General features: G+C 42.2%; 1 protein-coding gene across 4 annotated transcripts in view; it reads left to right on the forward strand.

The window, feature by feature from the left end:
- The window catches only part of KIF26B (kinesin family member 26B), a 607348-nt gene that overhangs the window by 452298 nt on the left and 135205 nt on the right, over positions 1-19845 (forward strand). For all 4 annotated transcript variants that reach the window (XM_073672795.1, XM_073672796.1, XM_073672797.1 and 1 more), the window contains one exon: positions 4501-4707. In XM_073672795.1, the coding sequence (XP_073528896.1) occupies positions 4501-4707 (207 nt within the window). The remainder of the gene's footprint in view (positions 1-4500; positions 4708-19845) is intronic.

Consider the following 19845-nt stretch of genomic DNA (forward strand, 5'->3'; position numbering starts at 1 on the left):
GACTCAGTCTGAAGTCTAGGAACACTCTGGTGCGGGGTCCTGATTAAGCACTTGAATTACTCGGAGGTTGTCGGACCCCCGTTCCTGGTGACCGCAGAACTCCGTGAGGAGCAGGGAGAAGCCTTGCAGCTGCCCGCTATGCCGTGAGTAAAAACCCTGGAAGTCTACCCCTATGGCCTCTGGACTCTTTATTTCGGCATCGCACCGCGCAGCACCAGACCTCCTACACTAAACTCCCTCCATCCTCTCCTCTGCCCTGAGGCCCTGCTCCGCCTGTGGGGAGTAGTATCAACGTCGGCTGCCACAACATCCTGCCTCAGAGGACTGCAGCAGCGCTGGTGGCCTTCACCAGGTACCACAGGTGGCGTAGTCGATAGCAACCACTCAACCCTGATAGCCCATTACATCCTTTTAATGTGACGGCCCTGGGCACGGAACGGGTCCAGGCCACGACTGCCTCCCCAACATCTAACCTGGCTCCGAGTACCCTATTTCCCAGGGAGGGCTGTGAGCGTCACAGAGAAATCCTTTGACCGCATGTTTACTTCACAGCAAAATCTTCCAAATGCAAGCACCACACCTCAAATCAACTCCAGGCCTTTTATCTGCTTAATTGAGAATGACATAACGAAGAGATTGCACACACTTGTCCATGAAATAGCCTTGGAGTCAATTGTCCAATTACTTTTGGTCCCTTTAAAAACAGGGTGGCACATGTTAAGGAGCTGAAACTCCTAAACCCTTCATCCAATTTTAATGTGGATACCCTCAAATGAAAGCTGAAAGTCTGAACTTCAACTGCATCTGAATTGTTTTGTTTAAAATTCATTGTGGTAATGTCTAGAACAAAAATTAGAAAAATGTTGTCTCTGTCCAAATATATGGACCTAACTGTTTATATTCAATCTGCCAACAATGTAGCCGATACTCTTGTACATCTTGAGCCATATACTTTGAAACATAAATGAAAGATTCCTAATATAATGTTTGAGACTGCAGACACTTACATCTTGAAGGAGGAACTTTCCTGGGTCATATAAAATGCAGAGTGAAAAACACCTTCACCAACAAAAGAGAAAATCCAGCAGTAGCTACTTAATCCATCTCCATAAGGTTATTTTGTTGTTAAAGGGGTTGTTTCCTTTCAGAAAATCCTAGTGGGCACAGTTTGGTATAAAAACAAACAAATTGTGCTTTACTCACTGTTTCCAGGTCCACCTTCACTATTATAGCAACATGTAAAATGACGTAAAAGACCTCCCCTTGACTTTCTAAATTGTGATTGGCACTGGTTAAAGATAGTTCACATGCCCATGGAAAAGGACCCTTAAGCCCTCTATACTCATTACATGGCAGCTCGTATCTCAGCCAACTCACTCATACACAGGAGTGCTTACTCTGACAAATGCTCCTATGTTCTTTACCAGAGCTGGTACCGGATATCTCTGGCAGCAACTTATCTCTGGGAAAACAATAGGATTGGCAATCCAAAATTTTACATGCCAGATCTTAACCACTTCCCGACCGCCTTCTGTAGATAAACGTCGGCGCTGCCTGGGCTCTGTGCAGCGCCGACGTTTAAAAACGGTGGATGGTCCCGCAGCGCTCAGGACCCCGAGGGTCCTGCAAGTGCTGCGGGTGCGGTGCAGAGCGATAGCTCTGACAGGGAACATCATCGGGACCTGATTGGATCAGGTCCCAGTGATGTTAACCCTTTGCTGTCTTCTATATGCCGCGATCTATAGTGATCGCGGCATATAGAAGATAGCAGGAGGAGAGGGGGTCGTCTACTTACCTCTCCGACGACCCCTGATACCTTCCAGGACCTGGCGGTGTTATGGCAGCTGGAGGTCACATGACCGCCTCCAGATCTGCCATATATGGTGTCCTGCTAGGCTCAGCCTGCAAGCTGAGTCCAGCAGGAGACACAGTGTGAAACTGTCAGCAGTGGTCTCATCCAATGTAATATATGTCTATTACATTGGATGAGATCAGTGATCAGAAAAATAAAAATTAATGTCCCATACAAGGACTAAGTAAAAATGTAAAAAAAATGTTTTCAAACTGTTAAAAAAAGTCACAAAATAAATAAAAATAAATAAATAAAATATTAAACCGATAAATCCGTATATTTATGCAAAAACAAAAAAAGTACACATATTTGGTATCGCCGTGTCCGAAACAACCCGAGCTATTAAACTGTCACACTAATTAACTCCTTCTGTGCACACCGTAATAAAAATAAATAAAAAACGGAGCAAAAAACTATGCTTTTTCCTCATATCGCCAAACAAAAAGTGGAAAAAAATGCGATCAAAAAGCAAAATGGAAATAAAAATGGTACCGCTGAAAACGTCATCTTGTTCCGCAAAAAAAAAGCTGACATACAGCTCCATCAGCCGAAAAATAAAAAGTTATAGCGCTCAGAATAAAGTGATGCAAAAAAAATATTTTTTCTATAAAATTGTTTTATTGTGTAAAAGCGCCAAAACATAAAAAAATATACAGTAAGTGTAGTATCGCTGTAAACGTACTGACCCGAAGAATAATGCTGCCTTATCACTTTTACCACACGCAGAATGGCATAAAAAAAAACCTCAAAAAACAATTCCTGAATTGTTGGTTTTTGTTAATTTTACCTCCCAAAAAATGGAATAGAAAGCGATCAAAAAATGTCACGTACCCAGAAATGGTACCAATAAAAATGTCAACTCGTCCCGCAAAAAACAAGCCATCACATGACTCTGTCGGCCGAAATATGGAAAAATTATAGCTCTCAAAATATGGCGATGCTAAAACTAGATTTTGCAAAAAAAAGCGTCTTTTAGTGTGTGGCAGCTGTCAGTCATAAAAACCCGATATAAATCTGGTATCTCTGTAATCGCACCGATCCGAAGAATAAAGTAATCTCATCACTTATACCGCACGAGGAACGGTGTAAAAAATAAATAAAACCAATTCTTTACCTGCTACTGATTTGTTTATTATGTCTCCCAATGTGCTCACCACACATCTAGATAAGTTCCCTAATGGGTCTAGTTTACAAAATGGTGTCACTTGTGGGGGGTTTCCACTGTTTAGGCACATCAGGGGCTCCCCAAATGCGACATGGCGTCCGCTAATTATTCAAACAAATTTTACATTCAAAAAGTCAAATGGCGCTCCTTCCCTTCCGAACCCTGCAGTGTACCCAATTAGTGGTTTTCCCCCACATATGGGGTATCGGCATACTCAGGAGAAATTGCACAGCAAATTTAATGGTGCAATTTCTCCTGTTACCCTTATGATAATGCAAAATTAGGAGATGAAAAACATTTTTTGCGGGAAAATGTGAAAATTTTATTTTTACGGCTCAATATTATAAACTTCTGTGAAGCACCTGGGGGTGCAAGGTGCTCACCACACATCTAGATAAGTTCCCTAAGGGGTCTAGTTTCCAAAATGGTGTCACTTGTGGGGGGTTTCCACTGTTTAGGCACATCAGGAGCTCTCCAAACGCAACATGGCGTCTGCTAATTATTCAAACAAATTTTACATTCAAAAAGTCTAATGGCGCTCCTTCCCTTCCGAACCCTGCAGTTCTCCCAAACAGTGGTTTTCCCTCACATATGAGGTATCAGCGCGCTCAAGAGAAATTGCACAAAAAATTTTGGGGTCCATTTTTTCCTGTTACCCCTGCGAAAATAAAAAAAATTGGGTCTAAAGGAACATTTTTGTGAAAAAAGTTAAATGTTATTTTTTTTCTTCCGCATTCCAAAAATTCCTTTGAAGCACCTGAAGGGTTAATAAAGTTCTTGAATGTGGTTTTGAGCACCTTGAGGGGTGCAGTTTTTAGAATGGTGTCACTTTGGGGTATTTTCTGTCACAAAGACCCCTCAAAGTGACTTCAAATATGATGTGGTCCCTAAAAAAATGTTTTTGTAAATTTTGTTGGAAAAATGAGAAATCGCTGGTCAACTTTTAACCCTTATAGCTCCCTAACAAAAAAAAATTTTGGTTCCAAAAATGTGGGAAATGTTATTTATTAACTATTTTGTGTGATATATCTCTCTGATTTAAGGGCATGAAAATTCAAAGTTTAAAAATTGCACAATTTTCAAAATTTTCGCCAAATTTCCGATTTTTTCACAAATAAACGCAAGTAATATCAAAGAAATTTTACCACTATCATGAAGTACAATATGTCACGAAAAAACATTCTCAGAATCAGGGGAATGCGTTGAAGCGTTCCAGAGTAATTACTTCATAAAGTGACAGGGGTCAGAATTGAAAAAATTGGCCCTGTCACGAAGGCAAAAACAGGCTCTGGTGCGAAGTGGTTAAACACCCCTGACAAGCAATTGTTCCTGGGCTCCTACATATATTAGACTGTCAGCCGAATCCATCCTCATCAGCCGACATTAGTCTAATGTGTATGGGGGCTCGTCAGTATGTGGTTTAAGGTCTGTTCCTATGTTGGCAAATACAATTAAAACCCACTGTCCTTCTCTTGCTTTACAGGTGAAGGTCATGGTGCGCATCTGTTCAACGCTAGTGGGAGAGTCAACTGATTCCAGTTCTTTCTTGAAAGCTGATCCAAGGAAAAAACTAGTTACCTTGTATGACCCATTATCTTGTGGAGGGCAAAATGCTTTCCAGAAAAGAGGAACTCAGATACCACCAAAAATGTTTGCCTTTGATGCCGTGTTTCCCCAAGATGCTTCACAGGTAGGTGATGTTTTATTTCTTCATACCTTGCTTACATCCTGGCATGTCTTTTCTTTATTACCTTCCCATCACGTTTAGTAGTATTAGTTGTTAGGATGAACGCTACAATATGATCAGACATAGACATAGGGTAAGCCCCCGGGAGCCCCCCTATGTGGTAATATCTGTTCTTCTGGTGCTCTCATTACATTTGTTATTATGACTGAGTAAGAGACTATGGTGCATGTGTCACTCTCTACTCCTTCATGAATGCTCATTACATTTGTACCATACATTGTTCTCCATCGCTCGATCAACATGGCCTTTCTGGCCTAATGGGAAAACAAAACATAAGGTTTGCCACAGTCCGAGTTGCTGCGGCGATCCACCTGCTGAGGAACAAACAACAAAAGTTCAGCTTTTCTTATCCCCAAAAACACAGCCCTGGAACTTGCACCTCCAGTCACACCCAACAATGAATCAGCCAGAAGGCTGTTTATTTATCCTCTGGACTCCACCCTGGAGTGGAGAAATTTCGTACAGCCTCCCACCCACTCTACAGCTGTTCAATCAATCTAGCCCTAAACATGGCTGATTAACCCCTCTCAGCACTTACTGTGCTGGAGCATTTTTCTAGGTTTATATCACTGAATCTAACAACCTCAGTGCTAAATATCTGCCCTCTAGTACTTTCCCAGTGACTTTGTCATGCAGACTTAAAGTGTACAGTGTATTATATCTCAACTGTAGACTTAGAAGACCCCCCACTCCACAGTCCATTTCATGCACAGATACAGAATCTGCACACTATATTCCTATTTCTGACTTAGAGGACCCCCGCTGTGCACACTGTAGCTTGTTTCAGTTCCAGATATAGATCTCCGCTCTCTCGGTGCTACATATTACAGAGTGTTTCTGCATATTACACAAACATTTACACATGCTGGAAATTCAGGATTACTATATTGGTTATTTCATCTTATTTTGCTGTTACTAATTCAGCAGTGCTTAGTGGAAGATGGAAAATCAGCCTGTCTCCTCCGCTTTACATCACAGCTCATTAATTTGTAATTTAAGTACGTTTTATGCCTTCAAACATTAGAAAGTCTTCCCTAAATTTTATATGATCTATAAATTCGTGCCAGTAATACCCATGCCACGCTGGTACTGGATAGCATTTGCCGTGGAGTAATAGAGCTGATTATATCTGGGCATAAATTCATGAATTGTAATGAAGCCACCTCAGCATTTCATGCTCTGAATGTGTCACTAATGTGCTTTTGTGTTGATTTTATCATGAACATACAACACAAGGGGAAAAAGCAGACATGGCAAAATTTTCCTTTCACCTCAGCAAGTGTGAAGAAGAGACCAATCTGCAGCTGCTGTTTGGTCTCCCATTCCTGCTTAGATGGTGTTTTCCTATTCAAAGTCTCCTTTATGGGCGGAAAGTACATTGTAAGCACTGTATATGTGGAAACCCAGATAGCTTACTGCTGGTAATGCCACAGCATTTCTATGACAACACTTAGCTTCTTAATATATATATATGTATATATATGTATATTTTTAATATACGTACAGTATATATATTTATATTATTATTTATTATTATTATAGCGCCATTTATTCCATGGCGCTTTACATGTGAAAAAGGGGTATACATACAAGAACAATTAGAATAATCTTGAACAAAACGTGACGACGACTTGTACAGGAGGAGCGAGGATCCTGCCCTCAAGGGCTCACAGTCTACAAGGAATGGGTGAGGAAACAGTAGGTGGGGGCAGAGCTGGTTGTGCAGCGGTATGGTGGAGCGAGGGTTACTGCAGGTTGTACGCTTGTCGGAAGAGGTGGGTCTTCAGGGTCCCTTCTGGGGTGCCATTATGTAGAATCTGCTGAGTTTTGGGGTGCCAGTTAATATTAATTAACAAGAGTTACTGGATCTTTAAAAGGGGATTTATTACAAATAGGATATTTACAATAACATACATAAGGGAAACCTAACTAAAGGACAAGGGAACAATGTAAGGGAAAGGGTAAAAGGAGAGGATGGTAGAAGATGGGAAGTGGGAAGAAGCAGAAGAAGAAGAATAATGCCTAACTAGTTTGATGTGCTACCTTTTATATCAGTTACACAGTCAAACATGGCCCATACATTGCCCATCCCTGTAACACCTCCAAATAATGGTACCATCCAATCAGGTCACAGTCTTTGAAGTTCTCCAGAAACATGCACATGGCTGCTGATGCAGACACTCTTCTGAAGGTGGCGCTCTTAGGTTTAGAATGGGTAAGAGTATCAGAGGTCATACATGATTGCAGTGGTCTTCATCTTCCTGCTGATGGCTTCTGGTATATAGCCAAAAGGTCTTTGTATCAAGTGGCCCAAGGACAGGTTCAACTGCATTTTGCTTGGAGATAAGAGGTCAACTTGAAGAACAATGGGTGGTAATCCAAACACCACAGAGGTTATGTACCTTTCAAGAGGCCAGACAAGATGTCCATCTCCCATGTACCTGCTCTCTTTACTCTATCAATAGAACAAAAGGCACCACACCACAGGACACACAATGTCTTCCCGCCTCACAGGTTTTATGACTCCACAGCACATGGTCTATCTCTTTGATGTAGTCCCTTGATGAACTTTAGTGCTATACAGAGTTTGTGGATCAAATTGTGAGTTCAGTCATTCATATTACACGTACGATAGATATTGTCCATGTTGGGTTCCAACATATATATATATATATGTATATATATTTGTTTATATTTTTAATATACAGTACAGACCAAAAGTTTGGACACACCTTCTCATTTAAAGATTTTTCTGTATTTTCATGACTATGAAAATTGTACATTCACACTGAAGGCATCAAAACTATGAATTAACACATGTGGAATTATATACTTAACAAAAAAGTGTGAAACAACTGAAAATATGTGTTATATTCTAGGTTCTTCAAAGTAGCCACCTTTTGCTTTGATGACTGCTTTGCACACTCTTGGCATTCTCTTGATGAGCTTCAATAGGTAGTCACCGGAAATGGTCTTCCAGCAATCTTGAAGGAGTTCCCAGAGATGCTTAGCACTTGTTGGCCCTTTTGCCTTCACTCTGCGGTCCAGCTCACCCCAAACCATCTCGATTGGGTTCAGGTCGGGTGACTGTGGAGGCCAGGTCATCTGGCGTAGCACCCCATTACTCTCCTTCTTGGTCAAATAGCCCTTACATAGCCTGGAGGTGTGTTTGGGGTCATTGTCCTGTTGAAAAATAAATGATGGTCCAACTAAACGCAAACCGGATGGAATAGCATGCCGCTGCAAGATGCTGTGGTAGCCATGCTGGTTCAGTATGCCTTCAATTTTGAATAAATCCCCAACAGTGTCACCAGCAAAGCACCCCCACACCATCACACCTCCTCCTCCATGCTTCACGGTGGGAACCAGGCATGTAGAGTCCATCCGTTCACCTTTTCTGCGTCGCACAAAGACACGGTGGTTGGAACTAAAGATCTCAAATTTGGACTCATCAGACCAAAGCACAGATTTCCACTGGTCTAATGTCCATTCCTTGTGTTATTTAGCCCAAACAAGTCTCTTCTGCTTGTTGCCTGTCCTTAGCAGTGGTTTCCTAGCAGCTATTTTACCATGAAGACCTGCTGCACAAAGTCTCCTCTTAACAGTTGTTGAAGAGATGTGTCTGCTGCTAGAACTCTGTGTGGCATTGACCTGGTCTCTAATCTGAGCTGCTGTTAACCTGCGATTTCTAAGGCTGGTGACTCGGATAAACATATCCTCAGAAGCAGAGGTGACTCTTGGTCTTCCTTTCCTGGGGCGGTCCTCAAGTGAGCCAGTTTCTTTGTAGCGCTTGATGGTGTTTGCAACTGCACTTGGGGACACTTTCAAGGTTTTCCCAATTTTTCGGACCGACTGACCTTCATTTCTTAAAGTAATGATGGCCACTCGTTTTTCTTTACTTAGCTGCTTTTTTATTGCCATAATACAAATTCTAACTGTCTATTCAGTAGGACTATCAGCTGTGTATCCACCAGACTTCTGCACAACACAACTGATGGTCCCAACTCCATTTATAAGGCAAGAAATCCCACTTATTAAACCTGACAGGGCACACCTGTGAAGTGAAAACCATTTCCGGTGACTACCTCTTGAAGCTCATCAAGAGAATGCCAAGAGTGTGCAAAGCAGTCATCAAAGCAAAAGGTGGCTACTTTGAAGAACCTAGAATATAAGACATATTTTCAGTTGTTTCACACTTTTTTGTTAATTATTTAATTCCACATGTGTTAATTCATAGTTTTTGATGCCTTCAGTGTGAATGTACAATTTTCATAGTCATGAAAATAGAGAAAAATCTTTAAATGACAAGGTGTGTCCAAACTTTTGGTCTGTACTGTACATACAGTATATATATTTATATTATTATTTATTATTATTATAGCGCCATTTATTCCATGGCGCTTTACATGTGAAAAAGGGGTATACATACAAGAACAATTAGAATAATCTTGAATAAAACGTGACGACGACTAGTACAGGAGGAGCGAGGACCCTGCCCGCAAGGGCTCACAGTCTACAAGGAATGGGTGAGGAAACAGTAGGTGGGGGCAGAGCTGGTTGTGCAGCGGTATGGTGGAGCGATGGTTACTGCAGGTTGTACGCTTGTCGGAAGAGGTCGGTCTTCAGGTTCCTTTTGAAGGTTTCCACGGTAGGCGAGAGCCTGATATGTTGGGGTAGAGAGTTCCAGAGTAGGGGGGATGCACGGGAGAAATCTTGTATGCGATTGTGGGAAGAGGAGATAAGAGGGGAGTAGAGAAGGAGATCTTGTGAGGATTGGAGGTTGCGAGTAGGTATGTACCGGGAGACTAGGTCACAGATATATGGAGGAGACAGGTCGTGGATGGCTTTGTATGCCATGGTTAGGATTTTGAAAGGTGTCAGTAAATCTGCGCTCCTCCGTTAAATTAGTTTATACAGGATCCAGTCCTTTTGTGATAAATTTATTCCTTTGACAAGCTAAAAACAGACGTGTTTCGTGGACGTCCCGTCCACTTCTTCAAGTGTATAGCTTAAGAGAAGTTAGCAGCAGAGAACATATATACCATGGTAAGTAAAAACAATGCAAGAAAACTGGCGCCAAAGTGCCAGCAGCCTTTTTTTTTTAAAACCAAAAATTTACTTTACATATTCCTTAAAACAGAGTGTCTGATAGGACACTCATAAAAAGTGATGAGAGTTGTATAAAATTGAAATAGACTTAAAATATCTTCCACAATCCAGACCAGCCCTCTATGAAAATGAACATGATGCCCAAAAAAACAGCAAGGAGGGATAATACCCCACTCCATACCAGTATCACTATAGTTTCCCCTTCTTTTCCCACTGCACCTCTGCAAAAAAATTATTCCATTAAGAACCTCACAAATAAATCATCGGATCTGCCTTCCATGGAAATGGGCACGATCCATAAAGAGGCAGTCAGAACAGGGAATGCTCCAACCCACAAAAGTATCAGTTTAAATCCCCCTGCTAGGTCTACATCACCTCCAAGGAGTTCCGATTCCCCTAAAAACCCCATTAAGGCACCAACAGCAAACAACATAACGGTTGCCAACCCCATAATTCTATTTTCTCCTGACCGCAGCCCTGTGGGTCAGAGTTCCTCCAGGACTGCCCAATCCCTAGTGGCCTATCAAACACTAGCAAAAACCAAGAAGAATTTAGAAGAAATCAAACAACATATTAGTTTCATACAAGAGGAGAGGAGGAAATCCCTCAGCATCATAAGTGAACTTTAACTCAATGAAGGGAATTCACTTAATACGACACCGACAGATATTACCGATTTGCTGAATTTTTCCATACACTGTACTCAAGATGCATCCACTTCTGCACCTGCAGGTCAGATCACCAATGTGGAGGTAAGGACACCTCTGCAGGTTCCTATTAACACCACCAAGCTAATCGATAACACTCAGAAGAATTGCACTACATGTGTAACTAATTTTTTACCCCGGGTCCAGGTCCCCGGACACGAAACACTAGATCATTATTTCAAGAGACTAGGGAAAAGGAAAAACACAAAAGAGGGAGTAGAGGAAGAGGCAAACAAAAGAAGACTCGTAGAGAAATAGAGCCTCGCATAACAGTTAAATCCAATATATATAACCTGTTGTCCATTACACTTAGTGAACATGATACTGCCTTACTATCCAAAGGATTATCTTTTTGCCCCACTTACAAGAACAAAGAGTTCGACATTTTTTTAGATCTACAAGCCTTTGTGAGAAAACTCACCCTGAAAAGGCACTTCGCCAAAAGGCCCACAACTGACACCCCGCACACAGGCATAAATCCGGTCTGCACACTCATTTAAAAAGCAAATCCAAGTTTTTTCCAGTTGAGAGAAGCCACCAAATTGATACTTTTAATGAGGTCATCATGCATGACTTCAAAAAACTAACAAAAACCCCAATACTCCGGCATTATAGAAACCTCCCCAACGGAGAAAGAAAAGCCCTTCTAAACCTTCAGGGTAACAAAAACATAGTAATTAGATCAGCTGACAAGAGGGGAGGAATTGTGATACAAAACTACAATGATTACATAGAGGAAGCAAATAGAATTCTGAATGACAGAACATATTATAGAGAAATCTATCACAGCCCCTTGGAACAAATCCAAGCGACATATGTCAAACTCATTAGAAAGGGCTTCGACGAAGGGGTCCTAAATGAAAATGAGAAAAAAATGTTGCTAATAAAAAACCCATGCATGCCCTTCTATTATCACTTACCAAAAATACATAAGAATATTGACAGACTCCCGGGGAGACCGATCATATTGGGCATAGGCTCTCTAACCAGCAATTTAGCAGAATATATTGACATTCTCCTGCAGCCCCATGTTAAAAATTTAAGGAGCTATCTTCGTGATTCGAGTCATCTCATCAAACTCATCAAAAACATAAAATGGGAAGATACATATATTTTTTTGTCCCTAGACGTCACATCATTATACACAAACATCGACTGGGAAATTGGTCTCCTATGCATAGAGTACATAATCACGGAAGATGCCCCACAATTCATTAATACGGGCGGGGTTATCATTTATTCTAAGTAATAATATTTTCACCTTCCTCCATCGCACATACCACCATATTAATGGGACTGCGATGGGGTCAAGGTCGCACTCACTTTTGCTAACATCTTTATGGGGGTGTTTGAACTTGTGTTCATATATGGAGGCCCCTTTTGGAAGGGGATTGTTTTCTATCAAAGGTACATTGACGATTTGATTTTTATTATCAATAGGAGCGTTATAGAACCGTTAGCCTTCACAGAGTTCTTCAACAACAGCCAATGGGGCATTACTTTCAACTCTGAAGTCGGCAAAGACAGTATTAACTTCTTGCTCTCACACTGTTTGTAGAGCATCAAAACATCCACACTAAAACTTTCTCCAAAAAAGTAGACACTAATAGTTATAGCCACTACAACAGTGGACACTACAATAAATGGCTGCGCATACCATATAACCAATTCCAGAGAATTAGGAGTAACTGTAGCTCAGAATCAGACTGCAAAGACCAATCAAGTACTCTGAAAAAGAAATTTCTTGAACAAGGGTACCCCAGGGAATTGGTCAGGGGTTCCTTTGAAAAAGTAAGAGACACCTGTAGCCAGGATTCCCTCCTCACTGGTTCCAAAGCAAAAAATACAGATTTTGAACATAGTGTGAAGTTTATCACCACCTATAACTGTCACCATAAACTGTTTAGAGAAATTCTGCAAAAGAATTGGTTCATCTTACTGAATGATCCCATTGTCAGGGAAATCCTACCTAAGAAACCCTCCATTATCTATAGAAGGGCACCTACCCTCAGAAACACTCTAGCTCCCAGCAGAATCCATTCCTCCCACATGAAGAAAAAAGATGAAACGAAATCTAATAAAGGGAAAAAAAATATCACCAAATGTGGGAAAAGGAATTGTATGTGCTGCAGAAACATCATACATGGGACCGACACCTTCGTCTCATCATCAACTGGGGAAGGGTTCAAAATTAATCATAATATGTCCTGCAATACAGACTTTATTATATATTAATTAGAGTGCCCTTGTGGTAAACAATATATAGGTAGGACCACAACCTTTTCACAAAAGGATGAACTCTCATAGACACAATGTGGTCACGGGTTTCCTCAAACATGGGCTATCCCGACATATGACCCATCAACATAACCAGGATTTCAGCAGCTTGAAAATCATGCCTATAGAGCATATTTTGGATATCACCCCTAACAGAATTCAAACTCTCAACAGAAAAGAGATCTACTGGATATACAAATTGGATACACTGAAACCACGAGGTTTAAATGAGATCACAGAGACCTTTCTCTAAAAAACACCTAAAATATTGGCCACAGCAAAGTTCCTTTTTTTAAACAACAAAAGGCTCAATATCCCCTCTTACTTGCTAAGATGTTGCAGCATAGCGCCCTGTCAACACTTGTTACATTAACAATATTACAGTGGCTCAACATTCCCTTTCATCTCATGGGGTGTTGCATCACAGCGCCTCACGTCACCATGGGTCCCACTTCCTATTCCTCTTTAGCTAGCTTCCTTCCAGCACTCTCAAAAAAGATATCTGTCAATTCCATTCAACAAGTGATCTCCCACACTTAGCCATAATGCTCCGGTGTGGTCATAGTCTTTCTTTCCACTCAGGACCTCAACGCGCCAGTGCGATCCGCAATCATCAAAAACATAGAAGAGAGCAGCCCATGTCAGCTCAATTCTTCATTTGCCGGGTTATCACCCCCTAATGGAGCAAAACTATTTCAGACTGTAGTGCTACACGCGTTGCACAAGAGGAGATTCCGTCTTATATCCAACTGACTTACGTGATCATCGAGTACCCATTTTCATTATCCCTACTATCCGGGACAGTAAACCATGTGAAATTAGATTTTAGGAGGAGCACAAAATACTGTCATACCCTTTCCTCTTGATGCGGTTAATTTAATTTAATCACTGCTTTGGCTTTATTGGTGACATGAAGCATATTTATATTTCATCCTAACAATAGGGACACGGACAAGATAGGAAGCATATGCATAAACTGGCCAGGGTTACACCATGAACATACACTTTAATTATGCTAATATTTGATAATGCGTTCATACAGTTGTATCCCTCCTAAAAAAATAAAAAAATGACTAAATAATGTCGACCAACTATCAGATACCTCCGTGGTCTAGAGGCACTAACCATGGACGTTGTCTTGATATGGTATATAATACCAAGGAACGACGGGTTTGAATTATTATACATATACAAAAAACTCTTTTATTCTTTTTTTACTCTTTATAACTTATGTGGAAGATATTTTAAGTCTATTTCAATTTTATACAACTCTCATCACTTTTTATGAGTGTCCTTCTAATGACACTATCAGACACACTGTTTTAAGGAATATGTAAAGTAAAGTTTTGGTTTAAAAAAAAAAAAAGGCTGCTGGCACTTTGGCGCCAGTTTTCTTGCATTTTTTTTTACTTACCATGGTATATATCTTCTCTGCTGCTAACTTCTATTAAGCCATACACTTGAAGAAGTGGACGGCATGTCCACGAAACACTATGTTTTTAGCTTGTCAAAGGAATAAATTTATCACAAAAGGACTGGATCCTGTATAATCTAATTTAACGGAGGAGCGTGGATTTACTGACACCTTTCAAAACCCTAACCATGGCATACAAAGCCATCCACGACCTGTCTCCTCCATATATCTGTGACCTAGTCTCCCAGTACATACCTACACGCAATCTCCATTTACTGACACCTTTCATCATTCTTCTACATTGCTAACCACCAAGGTTTGGTGTCTCCATCAGCCCTCTCTCACGCTTAATACATGAGTTGTGCATGTCACAACCCCGCAAGGTAAGCACATTCTCATTTAATAATTTTGTTTGCCTGGGTAACAGCACTATTGCACCCCCATTCTTATTTATTTGTAGAATGGTTAGGGGTTTGAACTGGAGTCTCTGGGCAATGGGGAGCCAGTGAAGGGATTGACAGAGAGGAGAGGCCGGGGAATAGCGTGGGGACAGGTGGATTAGTCGGGCAGCAGAGTTTAGGATAGATTGGAGGGATGCAAAAGTGTTAGAAGGGAGGCCACAGAGCAGGAGGTTGCAGTAGTCGTGGCGGGAGATGATGAGGGCGTGCACTAGTGTTTTTGCAGATTCGTGGTTGAGGAATGTGCGGATCCGGGAGATATTTTTGAGTTGGAGTCAGCAGGAAGTGGAGAGGGCTTGGATATGTGGTTTGAAGGAGAGATCAGAGTCCAGGGTTACCCAAGGCAGCGAGCTTGCGGGACTGGGGAGAGTGAGCAGCCATTGACGTTGATAGATAGGTCGGGTGGGGGGGATGAATGAGATGGTGGAAAGATGATGAATTCTGTTTTGTCCATGTTATGTTTTAGAAATCTAGCAGAGAAGAAGGATGAAATAGCGGACAGACATTGCGGGATTTTGGTTAGTAGGGAGGAGATGTCGAGTCCGAAGAGGTAGATCTGTGTGTCATCAGCATAGAGGTAATACTGAAAGCTGTGAGACTCAATGAGCTGTCCCAAGTCAAAGGTGTAGATGGAGAGGAGGAGGGGTCCTAGGACTGAACCTTGAGGGACACCAATAGACAGGGGGCAAGATGAGGAGGTGGTGTGTGAGTGGGAGACACTGAATGTCCGGTCTGTAAGGTATGAGGAGATCCAAGATAGGGCCAAGTCTGTGATGCCGAGAGATGAGAGAGTCTGTAGTAAGAGGGAATGGTCCACTGTGTCAAAGGCAGATGACAGGTCTGGGAGGAGGAGGACAGAGTAGTGTTGCTTGGATTTGGCAGTTAGTAGGTCGTTGGTGACTTTAGTCAGAGCAGTTTCAGTAGAATGGTGCAGTCGGAAGCCAGATTGGAGGCGGTCAAAGAGAGAGCAGGAGGACAGATGGGAGGACAGTTCAAAGTGAACATATTGTTCCAGAAGTTTTGAGGCCAAATAGAGAGCAGGAGGACAGATGGGAGGACAGTTCAAAGTGAACATATTGTTCCAGAAGTTTTGAGGCATAGGGGAGGAGTGATATGGGGCGATAGCTAGTCAGAGAGGATGGGTCAAGGGAGGGCTTTTTGAGGATGGGTGTAATCAAGGCATGTTTGAAGCATGAGGGGAAGACCCCAGTTGTTAGTGACAGGTTGAAAAGGTGGGTTAAGGGTTGGGATGAACATAGTGGTGAGGTTGGGGATGAGGTGGGACGGGATTGGGTCAAGTTCACAGGTGGTGAGGTGTGATTTGGAGAGGAAAGTTGATCTTCCGTAATGGTGGAGAAGCTGGTTTTGGAGGAGGATTGAGTAGGTGTGAGGAGGGGCTGGGGGGACTTTAGGCAAAAACTTTGTCTTATGGTGTCAATCTTCTGCTTGAAGAATGAGGCAAAGTCTTCAGCTGAGATGAGAGGAGAGGGAGGAGGTGCTGGGGGACGGAGGAGAGAATTGAAGGTGTTGAATAGTTGTTTAGAGTTGTGTGACAAGGAGGATATTAGAGATGAGAAGTATGTTTGCTTTGCTGTAGTGAGTGTGGACTTGAAGGTAGTGAGGGACTGTTTGAATGCGATGAAGTGCTCATTGGAGTGGGATCTTTTCCATATACGCTCAAAAACCCTGGAGGCCCGTCGCAGTTCTTTGGTTGGGCTGGTGTGCCAGGCTTGCCTATTGATTGTACAAGCTTTTATTATGTGTGAGGGGGGCGACCGAATTGAGAGTTGCAGTTGTTATGGTGTTATATAATGTGGCAGCAACATCTGCGTCATGTAAAGAACTGATGTCTGTAAGAGGGAGGAGGGATTCAGAGAGTGACTATAGGTCAAGGTGCTTGAGGTTTCTGCAAGGGTATGCTAGTTTGTGGAGTGAGGATTGTTGTCCTGGAGAGGAGAGGGTGGAGAAAGTAAGTAGGTTGTGGTCAGGAAGAGGGAGGGGTGAGTTAGAGAGGTTAGACAGGGAACACAGGCGGGTGAAGATGAGGTCCAGAGTGTGACCATCTTTGTGAGTGGCTGCGGAAGACCATTGAGCAAGACCGAAAGAGGAAGCGAGGGATAGAAGCTTAGAGGAAGCTGAGAGAGAAGTGTCAATGGGCATGTTGAAGTCGCCCATGATGATAGTGGGGATGTCAGTGGAAAGGAAATGAAGTAGCCAGGTGGTGAAATGGTCTAGAAAGGTGGTGGTTGATCCTGGGGGGCTGTAAATGACAGCCAGTTGGAGGATGAAGAGGAGTAGATGCGCACACAGTGCACTTCAAAAGAGGGGAGAGTAATGGAGGGTGGCAGTAGGATTTGGGTGAAGGAGCAGTTATCTGACAGGAGAAAGCCAACTCCTCCACCATGCTTGCCAATGGGGCGGGGGGTGTGGGAAAGGTGGAATCCAGCGTATGAAAGTGCAGCTGGAGAGGCTTTGTCAGAGGTGGTGAGCCAGGTTGCTGTGATGCCGAGGAAGGAAAGTTTGTTAGTTATGAAGAGATCATGGATGTAGGAAAGTTTGTTGCAGACAGAGCAAGCTTTCCATAGAGCTCCCGTTAGTGGGACAAGGGGAGCGGGGGCTGAGTGGATGTGTATTAGGTTAGAAGGGTTGTGTGAGTTTGGGATAGATCGTGGATAGGAGGTGGAAGTGACAGTGGGGAAGTGGTGAGGAGGACAGGATTTGGGGAGATATCTTCAGCAGTGAGGATGAGCAGAGAAAGTGTTAGTAGGTGGGAACAGGAGAGAGCATGAGGTGGCTGTCTGTGCTTGGAGGCTCAGGATTGAGTGTTTAGGAATAGTTCTGAGGAGGAGCTGAGTTGAATGGGGAGGATGGAGAGAGAGATCAAGAGTTCATTACTAGGTGTAGGGATTAGGGGTGGTTGTAGAAAGTGAAGGATTAAGGGGGTGAGAGTGAAAACAAACACAAACATTGTTTACAGTGTCCAAGTATCCAGTTCCCTTCAGGTTCAATTCAGGTATAATTCATACTTAAGCAATGGGATACTTAAGACAATGGACACAGACTAAAGTCTATAGCAGACTCCTAGCTCTCAATATATGTGCTACAAAATGCAGGCAGCTGTGAACCAGAGGGGAGTGGCCTCTGCTCATCCATATCAGATAGTTAAGACAGAGCCACATGCAGGGTATTTAAGGCAGAGTGAGTCATAAAGAAGGGTTGGGGTAGAGCAGTGATTAGATGAGAGACATACCAGAACACACATACAGCTAGCAAAGGATATTGAAGGCATACATTTACATAGATAGATACAGTGGCATAGCTAGGGTCCGATGAGCTTGATTTTTAACCTGGCATCCCCCCCTCGCATGTTGGTCAGGGCCCTTGTTCTAAATCCTTTAACCCCTTTAGAGCCCATGCCGTATTAGTACGCACATTTGCGTACCCCCCGTTCAGTGAGGGCTGCTGCGCTGAGCCCTCACTGAACCGAGCACATGTCAGCTGATTCTTACAGCTGACATGTGCCCGCAACAGCCGCGGGTGGAATCGCGATCCACCCGCGGCTGTTAACCTGTTAAATGCCGCTGTCAATCTCCGACAGCGGCATTTAACGCGCGCTTCCTGGAAGCGCATCCTAAGCCCCGCCCACCGGCGACCCCGTCACGTGATCGCGGGTCGCCGATGGGCGTGCATGACAACCCAGGGTCTGCAGCAGACGCCTGTGGTTGTCATGATCTGGTCGCTATGAGCGCCACCTAGTGGTCGGCGCTTATAGCACAGGACCATTTCTGCTGCATACAGGGGACCTGCTGGTCCCCTGTATGTAGCAGAGCCGATCAGACAACTGCTGCTTCTAGTCTCCTATGGAGATTATTGAAGCATGCAGTAAGTGAAAAAAAAAAGTTTTTAAAAAAATAAAAAAAATTAAAAAAATATAAAAGTTTAAATCACCCCCCCTTTTGCCCCATTCAAAATAAAATAATAAAAAATAAGCCCCACATACACATATTTGGTATCGCCGCGTTCAGAATCGCATTATCTATCAATATAAAAAAGAATTAATCCGATCGGTAAACGGCGTAATGAGAAAAAAATTCTAAACACCAGAATTACGTTTTTTGGTCGCCGCAAAATTGCAATAAAATGCAATAACGGGCGATCAAAACATTGGATCTACCCCAAAATGTTATCAATAAAAACGTCAGCCCAGCGCGCAAAAAATAAGCTCTCATCCAGCCCCAGATCACGAAAAATGGAGACGCTACAGGTCTCGGAAAATGACGCTATTTTTTTTTTTTTTTACCAAATTTTGGAATTTTTTTTCACCACTTAAATATAAAAGAACCTATACATGTTTGGTGTCTATGAACTCATAATGACCTGTAGAATAAGAATGGCAGGTCAGTTTTAGCATTCAGTGAACGTGGTAAAAATAATAAATAAAAAACAGCTGTGGTATTGCACTTTTATTGCAATTTTACCGCACTTGGAATTTTTTTCCCGTTTTCCCGTACATAATATGGTAAAACTAGTAATGGCGTTGAAAAGTACAACTCGTCCCGCAAAAAATAAGCCCTCACATGGCCATATTGACCAAACAATAAAAACGCTATGGCTCTGGGAACAAGGGGAGCAAAAAACGACAAAACCCAAGGTTGCGAAAGGGTTAAGGACGTACTAGTTGCACCACCTCCCCCATTAGGTAGTAATGTCATTCATCTTGGGCTGCTTCTTGGTATATTCGTCTCCCATCCTGAGCCTGTTCTAGTATATATGTCCCCTATCCTGGTATATATGTCCCTCATCCTTGCCTCATCATGATATATATATATATATATATATATATATATATATATACGGGTGCTTCTCACAAAATTAGAATATCATCAAAAAGTTAATTTATTTCAGTTCTTCAATACAAAAAGTGAAACTCATATTATATAGAGTCATTACAAACAGAGTGATCTATTTCAAGTGTTTATTTCTGTTAATGTTGATGATTATGGCTTACAGCCAATGAAAACACAAAAGTCATTATCTCTGTAAATTAGAATACTTTATAACAACAGCTTTAAAAATGTTTTTAAAATCCGAAATGTTGGCCTACTGAAATGTATGT

Source organism: Phyllobates terribilis, unplaced genomic scaffold (genome assembly GCF_046119375.1).
Source record: "Phyllobates terribilis strain yellow unplaced genomic scaffold, ASM4611937v1 Scaffold_3__8_contigs__length_932513732, whole genome shotgun sequence".
Lineage (NCBI taxonomy): Eukaryota > Metazoa > Chordata > Amphibia > Anura > Dendrobatidae > Phyllobates > Phyllobates terribilis.